Here is an 18,607-nt window from a genome sequence, read left to right as displayed (position 1 = left end):
GCAGAAAACAATGAATCAAAAGGCAGACATACATTTTGTAGACTGTGTTAATATTTGTTCTATAAAAATACACAGAATTAAAACAAGGTTATATTTCAATTTTCCCCACTAAACCAATAGAAATAAAAAAAATGCTATGCAAAGGACATTTCTAAAACAATGTTATGCAAAGATCCAAATAAAATCAGACAGCAGTTGTTTCATCAAATTTCAACCCTTCCAATGCCTAAGCAGTGAACCACAGCAACAATGTAACTTTTAACTGATTAACTCAAAAGAAATTACCTGACACTCTTGCAAGTTTTCGTGCTTGACTCTCTCCAATGGAATTATTTTCATAGCACTTCTGATGCTGCTGGGAATGCTCAAAGCTCACAAATTTCTGAGACTTGGTATAAACCACAAGGTCTGACAATGCAAGGGCAATCCTTGTCTTCCTCACCTAATAATCATCAGATGAATAATGGAATGAAAAAGTCATAATATGCATATTTCATTATTATTAATATTAATAAGTCACAGAAACAACCATTTTGGATGCATAAAGCAGGAGAATGAACAGTTAATGAATTTAATAAATATGACCTTTAATAGTGAGATTTGATCTACTGAGAGAAAATTGAGATTATTTTGTCCATGTTCATCATAGTAATCATAGGGTGAGTGGAGAGATGCTCCCCAGCAGAATGTTCTTCTGCAAAGCTTAATAGTTTTCCTTCTTCTAAGACTGGTTTGGAATAGCACCACTTTTCATGGCTTTTAACATTACTCCTTAAAAATATACCTCCAACTTTCTATTTGTAAATATATGAAGCACTAGAAAAGACCAACAGCATAAACTCAACTATAAAATGTAGAATAACAGGAAAATGTTACACTGTGTCAAGCAAATTAGTCAAAGGCATATTCTTCTAAGCATTGTTGTGAAGTCAGAAAAACTCTTCTCGATAAAGGTCAAAAATTCTCTCAACCAAAGTCTTAATTAAGTCTTGCTCCATTACCAAAACAAGCAAAAATTACTGAAATTTTACTGGGGTCTTCTCTCTTACATTGAAGCACTATGTGATCACTTCATTTTCCATAGCATAACTTGTGAGCTAATTGGGGGCAGTAGCCAGCAGAGAGCTGCTGATGCTAATCATGTTTACATTCCATTAAAGCTTGTGAAGTCAAATTCTCATCTGACAAAATAATAGAGATTGCCTCCTCGTGGTTCTTAAACTATGCAAAGTTCAAGAGCATTAATTATTCCAGGGCCGTGTCCCACGAGGAGCAATAGGAGTCTACTGCCATGGAAATCCTGAAAAATGTTACTCTTTGGAAGCAGGAAAAGCCAGCAGCATCACTGGGGTATCTTTTGCAGACTCAAATGCTCTCCCACCCTCCTAAACGTAGGATATCAAGCCATATACTCCAACAGAGTGGGACCCTGGAAACCACTTTCTCTTCTGCCTGTGAATCATGAGCAGATACTTTGTCTTTCTGCCATTTAAGAGGATGTGGAATCCGTTCTTGTCTCTAATATGGTCCTACCAATAAACTCAAAACCTATTGCCTAGAAAGTCAATATTTCCCATTCAAAGAAGACTCCATCTTTCTTCAGAATTTTTCCTTGCTATCTCTCCATGTTAGATGGAATGAGAAAAAAGCAAAAAAAAAAATTCAGCATCAAATTATATTAAAAAAAGAGACACTGCCTCTCAGCAAGAACACTGGGCTCTGAGGAGCCTTGTCAGTTTAGCCACATTCAGGTTATCAGAGCATGATGTGCAAGAGTGACTGGATACTTCAGGTGCTGCCTGACATCTTAAAAAAGTTGAACCCTGATGTTCAACCCTGATGAAACAACAAATTTTCCATGGTAGAGAATTATACTTGGTTAAAAAATAATTTCAAGTTGACTTTTGAAAAGGAAATTACACCAAATTTTTACACTTCTTTCAGAAATAGTGCTTAATGTTAAGTCTCTACATGATAAATATAAAAATACCTCTTCAATTCCAGGTGCTGAAAAATGTTTCAGCACAACCAGGAATGTGCACCTAATTTAACCCAAAAAATCATGGAACAGAAGACAATAGGGGAATTTAGACTGGTAGACTTGGGGAAGAAATAGTTAACTCTGCCTGTTGTCATCAGGAACTGCTATAAATGTTCTCTATACCTAGCTGCAGGGGGCCATGGCACCAACAAAACACTTTTAAATTTAGTCTCTATTTTAAGATAAAAAAGCCCTTCTTTAAAAAAAAAAAAAAAAAAAAAAAGTAAATCTATGTGTTCTCTACATTCAATTGAAGCAAAAGCTACCTTGGATTTCTTTTGAGGTGGGGGTGAAGATCTCCGATCTCTTCTTTTGGAAGGACTCCTGGTTCGAGGAGGTGACATGTCTTCTGGGTAGTCTTCATCAGACTGAATGTCAGAGTCAGACACTTCCTCTGCCTCACCAATATACTCCTCCTCCATCCTGAGCATGCTTTGCTCATGTGTTCCAACTTTTTTATTTTTTATCAGAACTTTGAATTTTAATGCCTGTCGAAAAGAGGTTTAACAATAGTAACTAGAATTATGTAGGTTTTTCATCTCTTGGTATTATTTAATTCATTTTCAAAGTTGTTTATTAAGTACAATGAAGTGCGCTTACAAAATTAAACAAAATAGATATGAGGCAGAAGCCAAAACCAAATAAACCAAACAGAATCTGGGGATAAAAGTACACAACAGAATGTGACATGAAAGGAACCCCATGACAGGAAAAAAGGCTCTCCACAACAGGCACACAGATGCTGAAAGTATGAAAAGTAGAAAGTTAAGTAAGAGCCAAGGTGATAGCTAGGCAAGATGTAGAAGGTATGTTTTTTACTGTGCCTAAATGTAGCCATGATATTTTAGTGAAAAGTCCTCTGTTGGGATTTTTCCTGTCCTGAGGAGCTGAGAGCCTCAGGAAAGAAATGTAAACAATAACTATCTGCTGCTGTGGAGTGCCACAGGTGCATCTTCCATTGGTCCATGTGGATTGTTTTCAATCAGTGACCAATCACAGCCACCTGTGCCAAGGCTGTGAGCAGTCACAGGATTTTTGTTATTGATTCCTGTTCTATTCTTGTCTTTGTAGCCTTCTGATCTTCTTCTCTCTGTTCTTTTTAGTATAGTTTTAATGTAGTATTTTAGTATAATATATAACATAATAAATCAGCCTTCTGATGAAAATGGAGTCAAGCCTCATGTCCTCACATAAGGAGTCTCAGCCGAAACAACACCTAAATCTATATATATATATACACACATACACACTTAAAGATGTGTCTGATGTTAATGAGGAATGTTTTAGGAATGTTTTGATGTATCATTGAAGCTGCAGGAAATTTGTTATTTGATTTTTTGTCTTGTGTACCAAATTAAAAGTTTTGTTTATAACTTGCATTCTTTTACAGTAGATCCTTATGCTGATCTTACCTGGTCAGGGGAACAACAGTTTGGTGATTTTGCCAAAGCAGTTTCTCTGTTTAAAAATGGATATCCATAATATATAATGTAAAGTTGAACAGCATCTCTGAATTATACTGATTCTAATAATGTGGCTTGCATCTATGCAACAAAATTCTTTGAGTATATATTTCACTTTGATTTACAAAATTATATTAATAGTAAAGCTGCTATTATGTAACAGGCATTCAACTCTACATCTGGACGCAGGAGCTGGCAGTGAGTAACAGGACTTACTTGAATAAAGTGATCCTCAAAAATATTCCTTAAATTTCCTATGCTCTAGTGAAAGGGGAGATTACACTGCTGGGAGTGTGGCAGGAACAGGGAACAAATAATTTCACAGTAAATGAAAGGTAACTGAAATGCTGTGGTTTAAAGTATCCATTAAGTAAATATGAAACGTGTGGATGATGAAAACATAAAAACCCAAAGTTTTATGATGGAAAACAGAGCCATAGGCAAGGACAGAGACATTCCAGTCATTTCCATTTCTCATAGTCCCCTTATCACTTCAGATCTCATGTTGTTATTTTGCCAGGGTGCCAGTGGAATGAGACATCCTGTGCCCAATATCTATCAATGCCATGCTGCTGGAAGGTTTGATTAGCCTCTCTGCACTGGTGACTCAGAATAAGGATGCCCTTTAAGATTTCCTTTAAATCTTATTGATGCACTCTTCTTTTTTCTTTTTTTTTTTTCCTGTGATATTTTCAGAAGAATTTTTAATATGATTAATGCTACCCATACTTTTTAAGAGTTCTGATTTGTCTTTTGCTTGTCCACATTTCCCAATATTGAAAAGCAATTCTATCCATCTATTCTATCAGCAATTTTATCTATTTCTATCAGCAAATCTATACCTATCTATCTATCATCTATCTATCTATCTATCTATCTATCTATCTTCAATTCAATTCTGTCTATCTATTTTGATCTTGTATTTTGTCTTGCCTCACAGGAAGATTTAATTCTACAAATGAAAACAAAAAAAAACCAACAAAACTGGTGTACAGGAGAATAAAAAACTTTCTATGGTTACATTACTGCCTCCTATATGCAAACTTCTTTAAATCAACAAAGACCATAGAATGAGTGTGTGTAGTTATATAAAAATGGGTCATGATTTTTTAAGTCAGTCTCTAAAATTCTGTTTACAAGCTGTTAGGGAAAACGTAAACACCCTGAGGTAGGAGGAGTATTTTTGAGGTTTTTTTGGTTTGTTTTCTATAAAGATAACATTTTTAATCACTGCTCTTTTTAGAAACAATCATAAATAATACTCCAGCAATATGAAAATTTGCTAATTTTCAGCCAGAAGCAAATTCCAATAACAGTTACCCCAAATCAATGAAACCCAGTGAAAGTGAAATATAAAGTGAAAAAATTACATACCAAGGATTTTGTCTGAACTTCAAACATCTTCAAAAAAACGTATAACAAATGTATTGTTACAAAATCAATGACTGTGAAATCTGAGCCCTTTAATTGGTAATCAGCACTGTTAAGCATGTGACACCTTTTTCTCTCCATGTCCAAGTCTTGCAAGAGAGCTGAAAAGCCTTTTAATGAGCTGAAACTCTGAGCATTCACTAAAACTTCTCCTTTCTAGTTTTATATGAAAGGCAAAATATGTTAAAAATACATTTGCTGTTTTCTTCTATATAAACTGTAAGCATACTAAAAAATTTAAATATGTAAAACATAATAGGTCTTCCCTAGAGCATAGTGGGACTTCAAGGCTGGCATAAGCAAAACCCTCAAAGTACAATCAACTGGAACAAATATTTACATAATTAAATGAACAAAACATTTTTCTTGTACATTCTGGTTAATATGCTGTACAACACAAATCAACTGTAGCAATGCCAAGTTTCCAAGACAAAAAAATCACAAGCACTTTGGATCAAGCAAACCCACCTATTGATCACTGTGATTATGTAATGTAATGTAATTTTTTTAATATTTGTATCTCAAATCCAGGGTTTATTCCTTACATTTCTGGGGAGTGTAAGGAATAACCCCTGGATTTGAGATACAAGTATTAAAAAAATAATAGCTTCTCCTGTTTAAATTTAGCTTGTTGTTCCCCCTTCTCCTCTCCTGACCAGCTGTAAGTGTTTAGTTAGAGGAATATCAAATCCTGAAAATCTTGCTAAATAACAAGGTTAAAAAATCTCTTCTGAGTTTTACATATTCTATTTCAAGAGTTGTGTTGCTGCCTTAAATACTGATATAGGGTGAAGACGCAGCACCTCCTGTGAAGTCTCACACGGGGAAAGGTTTTGAGACAATGACAAGATTTGTTAAGTACAACTGTTAAAAAAACCCAACACCAGCTATCTTTAACAATTCAAGAGAATCACACTTAGTGAAGTGTGAATGGATGTCTTTGTGGCAGCCTTATAAATCACAATTATCGAGATACTTTGGATCAATACTACCAGCAATGCCTGAGCTCTGGGCAAACTGATATTAATTATATCAGGAGCAGCACTTTAGCTACCTCATAACAAGTTTTCATACAGCACATTTACCCAATGAGAAGCACCCTACCCTGAAAATTCCACTTCTGTATTGTGCTCTGTAGTAAACTTCAGGCTAGTCCAAGGATAAACAGCTTGGACTACAGCTGAGATGATATTTTACACAGGCAGCTAAATCTCTGGATGGATTGGAAAGAAATCCAAAGGATGAGAAATATGGTTGCAGGTTGGCCAGGATATTAAAACAGTGTGCTCAGAGTCCTCATGGCACAGATTCCTTACCAAAGTTCAGTCTTCCAAGAAGATACCTTGCCCAACAAACAACCTGATTTTTGTACACCAAATAAACCATTGATCCAAGACCAACCAGGGTGATGATATAAAATATGGCAGTGTCTTGTTTTTAGTTAACCCTTGAAGTTGCTTTACATTACAGGGAAGTTATTAACAACAGATAATGGCTGTCACATGTTTATCACATTTCTGGGAAAAACATCTTCCCTCAAGAAGAGTGCAATGCCTAAAAATAGTGAAGGAATTAGATGAGCTTTGTGTAAGTACTCAGTACAGCCTAGAGATTCCAGAAATTTTATGAGAAACAATACTGATTTTGTTGTTTGTTGGGTTTTTTTAGGTCATCACCAAGACACACCACATTCTCATATCTTTCTTCTTATTTTTCTAAAGAATAGATACCATAGACTGACTGAAAGACAAATGAGTGACTAGAAATGTTTTGACTTGCTATGAAAGAAAGATATTTCTGATGCAAAGACAATTGCATATTTGTAACTGCCAAAATAAATAAGAATTCCTCTCATAATTGAAGCAACAGAATTAGATATGCTAAAGCAGGCTTGATCTTGAATTTCTCTGCGAAAACACTGTGTAGAGAAAGTTCCTTTGTATACTGAGTAGATAAAGGTGAAGAAAAGTGGGAAGAATGACTCCTGGTTTATGGGGTTAGCTGGTTTTCCCCATAATAGCAGAATGTAAAATGTCCATAGCCCATAAAGTTGTACTGGAGACCTTCTATTGATCTTTCTCAAGGAGATCATTAAATTGATCCTTTTATTTGGACAGCACAGGTTTAACAACCATAGGGAAGCCTTGACAATCCTGGCCAGAAACGCTTGTGAACCACCACAATACAGTAATTGATCTTGCAGCTGTGTGGTAAACATTAAAGACAACTTGTAAAATCACAGTAGCTGCCACTTCGCATTCAGTTAATCACACATCAATTCCAACTTTGTGACAGGAAACCTGCAAATAATAAAAGTTCCCTAACTATGTGATATATATATCCTGTCAGCAGTGTAAGGCAGTTCAATGCACCACAATGTAAAATAATTGAGGAAAAACCTTCATCAAAGCAAGGTGTTTACATTCTTTTCTGTGTTACATTGGATGCCTACATGTTTCTTTCAATTGCTGTCAAAATTCTTAGAGAGGAAGGACACAGCAGGGTAAGTAAAACCTTATCTCTTCTAAAATATTTTTTGACATAAATTTTTTATATTTTCTAAGTTCACCTATTAATTGCTGCATAAGATATTTCATTCCTTCCCTTTCTATCAGCACATCACCAGGAGTGCTGGTGCAACCAGCAGGGATGTCTGGCACCAGTCAGTGGTGTCAAATCTAATTTAGTGCAGGAACTGACTCAAAGGACCTGATATTCCAGCAAATATTAGAGGAAGGTCATGAAGTCTCTTTAGGAGCACCATGATGGCCAAGACTGGGGGCAGACAATGTTATCAGGTCTTTTGCTTTGGGTGGCAAAACATCTGCTCTGGAAAGAGGTAGAATAGATAGGTGAAGCTTAAGGGCAGCCTCAGTTTCTCATGGGATAAGGTGTGTGTGAAAGAAAGAAACAGAGCAAAAGTCTTCTCTTTCTTACATATGTAAAGGAAGAATTGTGTGTTGAGTTGCTACAGAATACAGGAATTGCAGGGAATTAACCATATCAATATAGTCAGCTGGAAGTGTGAATATATGACTGAGGGCAAAAAATTAAAAAGCTTTTATTCCTGAAATTTTCTGGGGTTTGTTTTTCAGATGAAGCAAGTGTTGGGAAAAGCAGACAGAAGAAGTATTCAGTGATTGTACACTTTTATTTTCTGGTCCCCTATGTGATTTTCACTTTGAATTACAATGATAGAAGACCATTTGCAAGGTGGTCCAAGGAACTACCTAAGAGTGGGTTTGTTCCTCATTTTAACTTCCTTCCACACATACACAGTCACCTCAGTTAACAAAGGTATAGCTCAAGATCTACTTAAAGAAGGAAGTAGAAGATTGACCATATAAGAGAAGAGAAAATAATTTCCATGGAAGCCTCCAAAACCTAAAAGGAACCTGTAACTGGGAAATGTTTCTGTGAAGTGTTGTGAGAAGCTGTGTGGTTTCCCACTTCATGTGCACACAAGAGAACCATTTAATTCTGATCTTGAAGAAGACTGAGGTGGCTTTTTTTCCCTATTTTTGCTCATGCTCCATCTTGAAAAAAAAGTGGAGCAGTAAATTGTATAGGTGACAGCTTTTTTTTTCACAGTAACTGAGAATCTTTCCCACAAAGAGCATTTTAAATTCATCATTTATGATTCTGTAACATCTTCTTTGCACAGCTTAAGTAAAGCAGTCTGAAGACTAAATTCAGAATTTGGCTTTCTAAAATCATAATAAATTTACCCAAATGCACAAGGCCCCAAGCTTTAAAGATGTGATGTTACTAAACTCCTTTTGCACATGGACCAAAAGTTGTTCTTCAAAAAGATGCCAGCCAAAAGTCAAGCTTACTACTGAATTTACAAATTCAGACATAGCTACATATTTCCATTGCTAGGTAAAATCCTACTGATTTTTCTTACATGCTTGATCAGAACATCTGGGAGAAATGGAGGTGATCCTAATTTATGTTCATTCTCAAGATCATAATTTATTACAGTCATACTTTTGTAACAAGCTGAAGACAGTGGTGTTATTTAGGTAATCCTTTCACCTTGCACAGATGGGAAATATGTCTCAAAATACGTTAATATGCTGCAAGTTCAGGAAAATTAATCTCACCTGACAGCATTTCCATACTTATAGACCCAGCAATCCATTTACAGGCAAAACTCTACAGAGCTGACTCATGAAAACTCTAAGCTATGGAAATATAAAGTAAGAATTCCCTATATCTCAGTAACCATATGGTGAGGAACATATATCATAGAAAGTAATATTTTTAAGTGATTCAGTGATTCCATGTTCACTGATTTTGTGCTTGCTTCAGAGGACATATGACCCTTGGACATTTACACTGAATCCAGCTGTGCTTTGAGAAGCTTTAAAACAAGCCCTCCTGTTTGATATAGTTTATATTTTTAACTAATTGAAAAAGCAGGTTTTAAGACTTCAAAATTATACTGGGCACCATGATGTAAAAAAAAAAAAAATAATGCTACAAAAAAAAAGGTGAAGAAATGTGAATATTAAATAAATTTGTAACAACGTTGTTATGGAAATATAAGAATATGGTAATACTTCAACACATCTTCTGGACAGATTCCTTCAAAAATATTTTTCCTTGACATATTCCTTGAAAATTACAACCTTTTTTGTGTTCTTTTTCCTTATGACAGTACTTCCTTCCCACATTTTCATTTGCACATTTGCATTTTTTTTAGCTACTGTAAATAAAAAGTGTCAAATATAGCTATCACTAGCAACAGCGACTAGCCTAAGTATTTGGATATATACATGTATTTGTGCTATGACAGATTAAAAAAAAAAAATTGTCCTTGAAAGAAAATTATGTGCAAAGACTGAAACCATGGAAATTTATTTGTTTTAGCTTGCAATACAATTTTCAACACCCATCTAATTGCCTTTTCTAAGTTCATATCCCAGGGGTCTCAGGCCACCATCTGAGGAACACTGTCTTAGGGAGAAACATACTGACAAAGAGAATGGCTTTGCAGGAGTAGAACACCAAAAAAAAGCTTCATCATCACTGTTACTGACAAAAAAAATGCTGGTTCAGGTTTCCATTTCTGTAACATGTTTAAATTTCCGGAATTTCCTTCAATTCAGGGAACAAATAATAAATCAGCAGATAACAGATATACCAACATGTGGCGTCTTTCCATGGGGCTATTTTGTGCTGTTTAAATTTCTTTTGTTACTAACTTCAGTTATTCAGAAAAGTTATTTTCTGACACCAGATGTGATCCATAAATTCAGTTCCAGAGGATTAAAAACAAAATAATGAAGAACCCCACAATTTTTTCCATCTCTTTCATAGAGAAAAATGAAAACTTATTACCTCAGGAGAAGGCAGTTGAGTCATCTCTACCTCACCACCAAGTGGTGTAGAAAGAAGTTTGTCACCTAGAATATTTTTCAAGCAATGTGCCATCACTTCCTGCTGTTTAGGGCTGCAGTGGTTCTCCAAAGACAGTACAAGTGGATAGGGAGATGACTGGAAATATAATTTGGGGATTTTATTATTAATAAATAAAAATAAGAATAATCGCTTTTGCAAAATATTGTACAAAACTCCCCTTAGCTATCTGTATTTACCTTTCTTTTCAAAACACTCAGAATATAGATCAATTGTTTCAGGTTAGTAAGACAATAAAAAGCTCACATTTGTGGAAAAGAGAAAGAACAATTGAAGAAAAAAATACACTTTCAGAAAGTTAAAGTAGAGCTAGACATAAGCAGAGGTGTGAAAGGAACTGCTTTGTTTTGGTTTTAAAAGATAAAATCAGAGTCTAAAATTAAAATTGACAACACAAAGCAGGATTAAATGTCTTTTGCTTTAGTTTGTGACAGATTTTTTGATTGCTTTTCAAGCTGATAGTCTCCCCAAAACTTGTTCACAAATGATTGCCTTTACATGAACAAGCTATGCATATTTTTTATTTTTCATAATATCACAAACTTTTCTAGGACAGTCTACACTTTACTCATCACAGTACTCAAGCAAGGGTAACTGAGTAAAAACTAAAGGTAAAAGGTGAAAAAGGGAAATTGAGTAAAAATTAGAAAAAAAAAAATAAATACATCCATTTAAACATAAATAAGTCTCATAAGTTGCCAGTAATACTGGTGGCTACCAAAACCATAGTCTGAATGAAATCTTTGCTCAGTCAGGACCCAAATTGTCAATAAGGAAAACAGCATTTTCTTTTTTCCTGCCTTTACATTTGTCCCCTGAGCTTTAGTTAAGAGAAGCAAGGCTCAGCCTGCATGGACAGCTGGTGCCAACCATTACCTTTTGTGATTTTATCATCTCATTGGCACTTGGGCTTGAGAAATGACGTTTGCATTAGTTAAGCACAATATGTTGTGTATTAGCAAGAATAGGAGAGTTAGATCCAATGAGTTTTAAAGCAATGGAATAATATAATGTTTTTAATTTCACTTTTAAAATCAGAGACTAATTAAATTGCATATAGAAAACAGAACAGAAAAAAACACAACTTTGATTAACACTGAGAAGCTATAAACACATATGTATAAAAATCCACATAAATTTATGATCATGGATGTATAAAATGCTGGCCTGATTCTGAGATTTATCTTAATAGTCATACAGCACTTCCTTTGAGCAGGAGTTTTGCCAAAAGCCTATACAAAAGCCTGAAAAAGTGCCAAAAACACTCCAGATTTCAGTGTTTTTCCAGAGATAGGCAGAAGGAATATTGCTCTCATGAGTCACCTGACCAAAAAAAAATCAGTAGCTTCTAACATTTATCAGGGTCAACATTCAAAATAAAAAGAGAGGAAATGGAAAACAAAGTCTCAAATTCATCTATTATCCAATATTTTTGTCAATTTCATAAATTCAAACATAGGATATGAGACAGACTGATAGCAGCAGAAGAATAAGTGACACAAAAACCTATAAAAGATATTAAAAAGGAGGAAAACATCAGACCAATTCTGAACTAGCTCTTCAATTTATATTCAGTCCTTGTTTAAATGATCTCAGGTGAGAATTACACCTAAGAAGCTGAGTAAGATCACATGAATCCTTTGCACTAAGTTTGGTGTATATTCATTATCAGGAGAAATTATTATGATTCCTTTAAAAAGTTTTAAAAATACATAAAGAACAAATAGCACAATTGCTCTGCAATTAATTTTAACAATACCCATTGCCACCGGCTCTGTTTCATAATTTTTTACCTTGGAGAATCTATAAGAAGTTTCTCCCTGGATTAGTTAAAGGCACCATTCCAATTTATTTCTGCATACATATATCCATACATACCGTAAATGCATACTTGTCAACCACATGAATGACAGAACGAAATGGGATTTTGCTTGTTAAAGTGTGACCATGATACACAATAGGTTCATCGTTGTTGCCATCCCAGCAGTCAATCTCCAGGCAACGACATCCTTTCAAGAGAGCACTTGAGAAGAACGAGAGAAATCATTTTACAGCCAAAAGAAAGACACCGCACTTTTTTATACAAGTTGCTGTACTTCTGATTACAAGCACAGTAATCAATTACAAAAAACCACCTCGTTTTCATCATAAATAAAAAGAAATCCTACAGAATTGTACATATATGAGACAAACATACTTTCTGTTGTTTATTTTAGGTGTATTATGTGATAAATTTTGTTAGAGCATGAATGAATATGGGATTACCTGAATTATCTTCCTTAAAAGGCTAAAAATTAGGGTCAAAGATTTCAATAAAGGAATTTTGGAATAAAGGCAAATTTCCACTTAAAAGAATAAATATTTTAAATGTTCTTTTGTGTTACTATTCCAAACTTGCTTGCAATTTTGAGAATCACTGTATTTAAAAATCCATTGCACTTAGAGAATCAGGTTGCACTTGGTCTTTATATGTCCTTCTCCCCAGCCCTCATTTCTGAGATTGCTAAAGTTTCTCAGGCACCTTGACTTTCCTGCTTTAATTTTAAAATGTTAGCGGCATCCCTTAAATTCTTAGGCTTCTAATATTTGACTTGCAACTAACTGAAACATTTCTTATAAACTGTTTTACTTAATTACCAATCTGTCATTTACGCGCTGCTTCTCACACATTAACAATATGTCAAATATGCCTCTAGCTGATTTTAGCATTTTCCTCACACAAATAGTAGATAAAGAGGAAGATAGAGGGGGTTATACCCTCTTTGCAATTACTTTCAGCAATGCAGCATTAACATAATGGAATTTTAAATACTGTTAATAATTCAGTATTGTTTCTGATGGTTGCAAGTCACTACAGAACATTAAGAGAGCAACCAAAATAAAAGAGTTCAGATAGATGATGGCTCCAACTGCTTTCTCTTCACTAAAGCAGTACAAATAATGGGAATTCTGGACACAGCTCTTCCTAATTCTTAATGTATCCTGCCCTCAATGTCGCCTTTATTACACAATCCATTTCCATCTTTCCTGCCATCCTGGTCCTCATCCTCCTGCAGTCACACACTGCAGAGGTTCCTCCTCTGCTGGGTACTTGAATGCCCACGTTTTGTTGTTTTTGTTGTTTCTAAACTGCCCACATGCACTGACCACAAATGTCCTTGACACAGACATACTCCAACACACATCCACTGTAATGAACAGATTAAAGCTTGCTTGGGTTTTTTACCTTTCTTTCAGGGAGTTATTTATTTTTGCACGGTGTGTTGAGATTAAAAACTGATTTAATCATGTACTGTACACCATACTATAGATTTCATTTGCTGCAAGGTTGACTTTCTGAGATGTAAGCGAAAAAAATAAATTGTTTCCAGACTATGAACAGATGGTTTGGCAAATATATTGAAAAGTGTGCACGCTAAATAAAATACCACTCTCACATTTTCAACTTGTATCTTTGATGGCTTTGCCCCTTATTGCCAAGTAGGATTGTATGTGACTTAATATTCATTTCAGAAAAGCCAAAGAATGTTTAAAATATTAAAAAACAATGTCTAAATACCTGGTATATCCCCATAAATGGCTGGGTCCCATTAATTGGTCAGCTATCAAGTAGGTGTTGTGAGAAGATGAAATAAAATAGTCACACAATGGCTTGGTCATGTCTTGATAGATGCTCCTGTGCTGGCTTTTAAATATTGAACATTCGTCTGAGTTCATGTACCTTATAAATCCTTCAAATGACAACTGCCTTTTCTTCCTCACTGGACAAAAACAAAAGGAAAAACATCTCTGTCATGAAGCCACTCTGATGGCTATATCTATGTACTTTCTGAAATTTTTAATAGTCAATTCTGAACACTGCTAAAAGTTATACAGAACAACACTTTCCTGCAATTTTAAAATTCATAACAAATGTATAAATAACTCAAAAATCAGATATATGTGACTCTGGAGCTGAATTGCTGTGGTTCAAACTTCTGAGAGGAAATAAATGTGTTTTGACACTTTTATTCTTCTATGGACAGCAGTAGGAAGAGTTTTCAGTAGTTCTGATTAAATATAAAGTAAAATATTTGTTGTTTACTTTGGACAGTAACATGCTAGGCAATGCACCAAAAGAATCTTCTCTTTTAAGAGAACCAGGATTGTTCTCAAAAAAGTCAGACAGAAATTATCAATATAATCTTGCAGAGACTAGAAAGACCTTCCCCAGGGGTGGAAAATTCTAAATAAATATTGATCAAATTATGTTTAGAAGTATTTAAAATTTAAACAGCATCTTAACAAAAGAAATAACTGCCCACACAGATGAATTGCAATCAAGCTTATTACACTACTGCATTTAAAATAAAATGAACCAATTGAGTCCATCCCAGTGATAGTCATCCCATTCGTTCTGGTTATGACTGATTTAATGGCAAACAGAGTCATTACACTGCCAGCTACTGCTCCCAAAGTCATGGTTTAAATGCAGTCATCTTGTAAATTATATAATCTCAAAAGTCAGCTTTGCTTCAAAACATAGTTTGAATTAATGAGGAATTTTGCCCAGTTCTTACTCTAAAATAAGTTTTTTGTCACCATAGCAGGCCAGAAATGAACAAGCAGTAAATAATGCAGGATTATTTTATACTAACAATAACTTAGAAATCAATGCCTACAAACTTGAGGGCTGGAAATACCTGCAGGAAATCCCCCTTTTCTGCCTTGGTAATTCTTACTACAGCTGCAAGAATCAGAATGTACAAGTTAGAATTTCTATTATCAATCTTTGGGGTGTGACAGAGTGAAAGTTTTACACCTGAATGAGAATTTACAGAAAATAATTATTTCTCAATTACACAGGTCTTTGAACTAGAAAACTTGCTATGTTTTACAATAATAAAGAAAAACAGAAGACCATCCAGATATCAAACATACATTCACCCCACCATGGTTATTCCTACCAGAAGTCTTTCTGAAATTATTCTTCCACACTTCCATTGGTCAAGAATCCACAGACAACCCAGCAAAACCATTTCAACAGCTAAATAACCTTCTTGTCAGGAAATTTTCTATGATTAAGAAACAGAAGTTTACCCTGAAACTTCCTTGCTGTCCAAAATATTTGTTCTGTTCAGTATTATTCCTCTCCTATTTTTCCACTCTTTCACTGATGAAAACTGCCCTCTCACTCCCCTCATTCCACTGCTTTCCACAAAACCAGTCCAAGCCAGGGCGTCTTTCTGTTTCAGATTTCTGATAATTTTCATTTTTCTGCTCTCCACCAGTGTTGTTAATCTTTCATAGGAGAAAACAGGATACTATTTCTTCATGGAATGTGCTGACAAACTGCTGCTCACCTTTACCATCTTAGAAGGGTTTACCTATTTATTATTTGCTCCATTTTTTTTCTGGTAACTGACAGTGTCTAGTTGCTTGAATGTTCCCTTTCTAAAATAGGTATTACATTTGATCTTTTCCAGTCTTTCAATTCATCATTCATTTGACCCCTATTTTCAAAAGTAACCTTTGACTTGTATTAGCCAAGCTTGTTACAGTCAATTTTCTAAGAACTTGGATTTGTCAACCTGTCTTCACTGACCTGATTGCATCATTTAAGAAGGTCCTACCCTGTTTCATCCATATTTTTCACTGAGATCTTACTCAGGTTAATAATATTACAGAGGAATTTCTTTGGTCTTTTAACTAAGAGATTTGCCGGATAACTTCTTGCCACCCAGATGACTCTTGAAAAGTGTATGTTATTTAGTATCTTGACCATGATTTATCCACATGCATGTGTTATATTGTTCTATACTTGTAACAATTGGATTCAGTTTCTACTCTCTGGCTCTTTAAAATAATTTTGAATATATTTTTTTATGTTATTTAAAACATAATACACTCATCCTGTATGCTTTGCCTATAAAGAATTACCTGAACTGTCTGGATTTCATTTCTGATTATTTTTTATGGTCTAATTTTATGTTATTTAAAACATAATACACTCATCCTGTATGCTTTGCCTATAAAGAATTACCTGAACTGTCTGGATTTCATTTCTGATTAATTTATTTTTCATGGTCTATATATTTCTCTGACCATTTGTGTGTGTGTGTGTGTGCGCATGCATTTTTTATTTTCTAACAATCTCTGACCATTTGTGTGTGTGTGTGTGTGCGCGCGCATGCATTTTTTATTTTCTAACAAATCTTACCTTTACTGCATTTATTTATTAAATTGGTGAAAAATACTGGCTTTTCAAAGTCTTTCTTTGTTTCTGAATTATTTATAATGTTTTCCTGGCTGTTATTGTCATTGACAAAAGTTAACTGCAATATAATATTCTCAAGAGAAATTAATGTTTATGCAAATATACTGATGAGCATAATCCCCCAAAAATGAACATCTAGCATTGTTTTGTTAGTCAATAGGTAAGCTCATGGACTTCAATAAAACATTCAGCTCATCTCTCCATTCAACAGACTAAAAACCTTTGTATTTTTCCAGAGCTTATTACAGGCCCTTGCATTTCTGAGGAATAGCCCAGCCACACTATTTTCTGACCATTTACAGACATTTTCTGCTTTTCCATTAAAAGAAATGGGAATTCATCTCCATAACTATTCCATAGTGAAAAGCCTTTCATCAAGGCCTTACATTTCCCCCCACAGAGGAGTCTCAGTCTTTTCCTCCATTAGGACCTTTTAGCAGTAGTTAGTGTACACACACATATCCATTCCTTGTAGAAAGGGAAGGCAAGAAAAGACTTCTGTCTTCTTGTTGCCTGTTTTTGTTCACAAAGTTCAGTGATTTTTTTTTCTTGCCTCCCTCTTTTGGATAGTGTGGAATTCAGTTTATTAGCAATATTATTTTGTATTATTTGGGTTTTTTAAAATCTGATTTAACAAAAAAATATTTTTCTCATTCCTCCTGTTAAGGTAAACTCCATCTCTGTCATATATATACAAACACTGCCACATCAGAGAGGAATTATGGATATAACCTTAGTATTAGAAAGACTGATTACATTATGCATTATTTTCAGTGTTTATTACATTCTGCTTTCTCAATTATCTTGGAACTTCTTTGAAAGTATTTTTATTCTCCTTTGGAAAGAAAAAAATGGAAACTTTCATAAGATATTTGCTGCCCTGAAGGCCTGTAGAGTACCCACAGTGAAGCAGAGAAAACAAGTAAGAAATCACTCTTCACTGTCTTCCTGCAAGACCTGTTTCCTCCTGGAGGGTCTGAGTACAACCTGCAGCCCCTCTGGACTGAAGAAGGGGCTGGGCAGTGGGGAAGAGAAGAGCCTGAACTGAATTTGAGACTAGGAAATGGGGAGAAAGGTGTTTCCCATGGTTTTAAATGTATGTGTGTGCTCTTTGTTTCCTAAGAGCTGAATTAGTAATTAAATGTCTGTGTTACTTGGCCCCCAGAGATAGTGAAGGGAGTACAGATATGTTTGCTGGGAATTTTAGGGGGGAACTCATGAGAAATACTTGCGATCAGAGACCATGGTGTTCCTCTGCTGTACTGGAAGGAGGAAGCTTTCAATCATTGTTAAAAGTCAGGCAGAAACATCATCAGATGCAATTTCATACTATGAAATTTGACTACTTTACATCAGAATGAAACATTCATGCTCTAAGGGAACAGTAAAGAGAGAAGTATTTCCTTGACTAAAGTAAAAATACAGTTATTTCTTTTCTACTCTGAGTTTATATTCTAGGAGGCTTTTTTCTATCTTACTCACACCTATAACTGGTGCATACTGGAATAAAGTATCTATCTGAACAGTCCAGTTCACTTTCCTAAGGGCTTACATCTCATAATCACATTATTTTGAAAACCTTCCCTGAGACTGGATATTCACACACCCTTTCATACACCTGAACTATTGTGTCTCACAAATCCAGCCACAACCATTGTCTTCATTGAGATTTTTAAGTCATCTTTCTTGCTTCACATGATTTTTTTATAAAATCTTTAGGAATTTGACAGAAATGTCTGCTTTATTAAGTTTGATTTACATTGGCCAATGGGATCAAATGATCTCTTCTGCAAATTTATGCTCTACATCCTGCTCTGTCTCTCATGCACATGCACAAAAAAAAACAAAACTAAAAAACCTCTCACGACTGCGTATACTAGTAATAAACTGAAAATGGTATTTTGCTTCACAAATACATTCTGGATTACTCAAAGTCCTTATCTGACAGATGCACCAGGCTTATATTGTTATTTATAAAGCAAGATTTTTTTT

The 18,607-nt window shown here is 34.9% G+C and overlaps 1 protein-coding gene across 1 annotated transcript in view; it reads right to left on the bottom strand.

Moving 5' to 3' along the window:
* The window catches only part of PLCZ1 (phospholipase C zeta 1), a 45,465-nt gene that overhangs the window by 20,030 nt on the left and 6,828 nt on the right, over nt 1-18,607 (bottom strand). Inside the window, exons 4-8 of the mRNA XM_039708266.1 lie at nt 13,919-14,120; nt 12,238-12,382; nt 10,282-10,437; nt 2,308-2,529; nt 286-442 (exon numbers count right to left, since the gene is read on the bottom strand). Coding sequence (XP_039564200.1) covers nt 286-442; nt 2,308-2,529; nt 10,282-10,437; nt 12,238-12,382; nt 13,919-14,120 — 882 coding nt within the window. The remainder of the gene's footprint in view (nt 1-285; nt 443-2,307; nt 2,530-10,281; nt 10,438-12,237; nt 12,383-13,918; nt 14,121-18,607) is intronic.

This window comes from Passer montanus, unplaced genomic scaffold (assembly GCF_014805655.1).
Source record: "Passer montanus isolate IOZ18808 unplaced genomic scaffold, ASM1480565v1 scaffold20, whole genome shotgun sequence".
NCBI lineage: Eukaryota > Metazoa > Chordata > Aves > Passeriformes > Passeridae > Passer > Passer montanus.
Note: the sequence above shows the minus strand (reverse complement) of the source record. Positions and strands in the feature narration are given on the sequence as shown.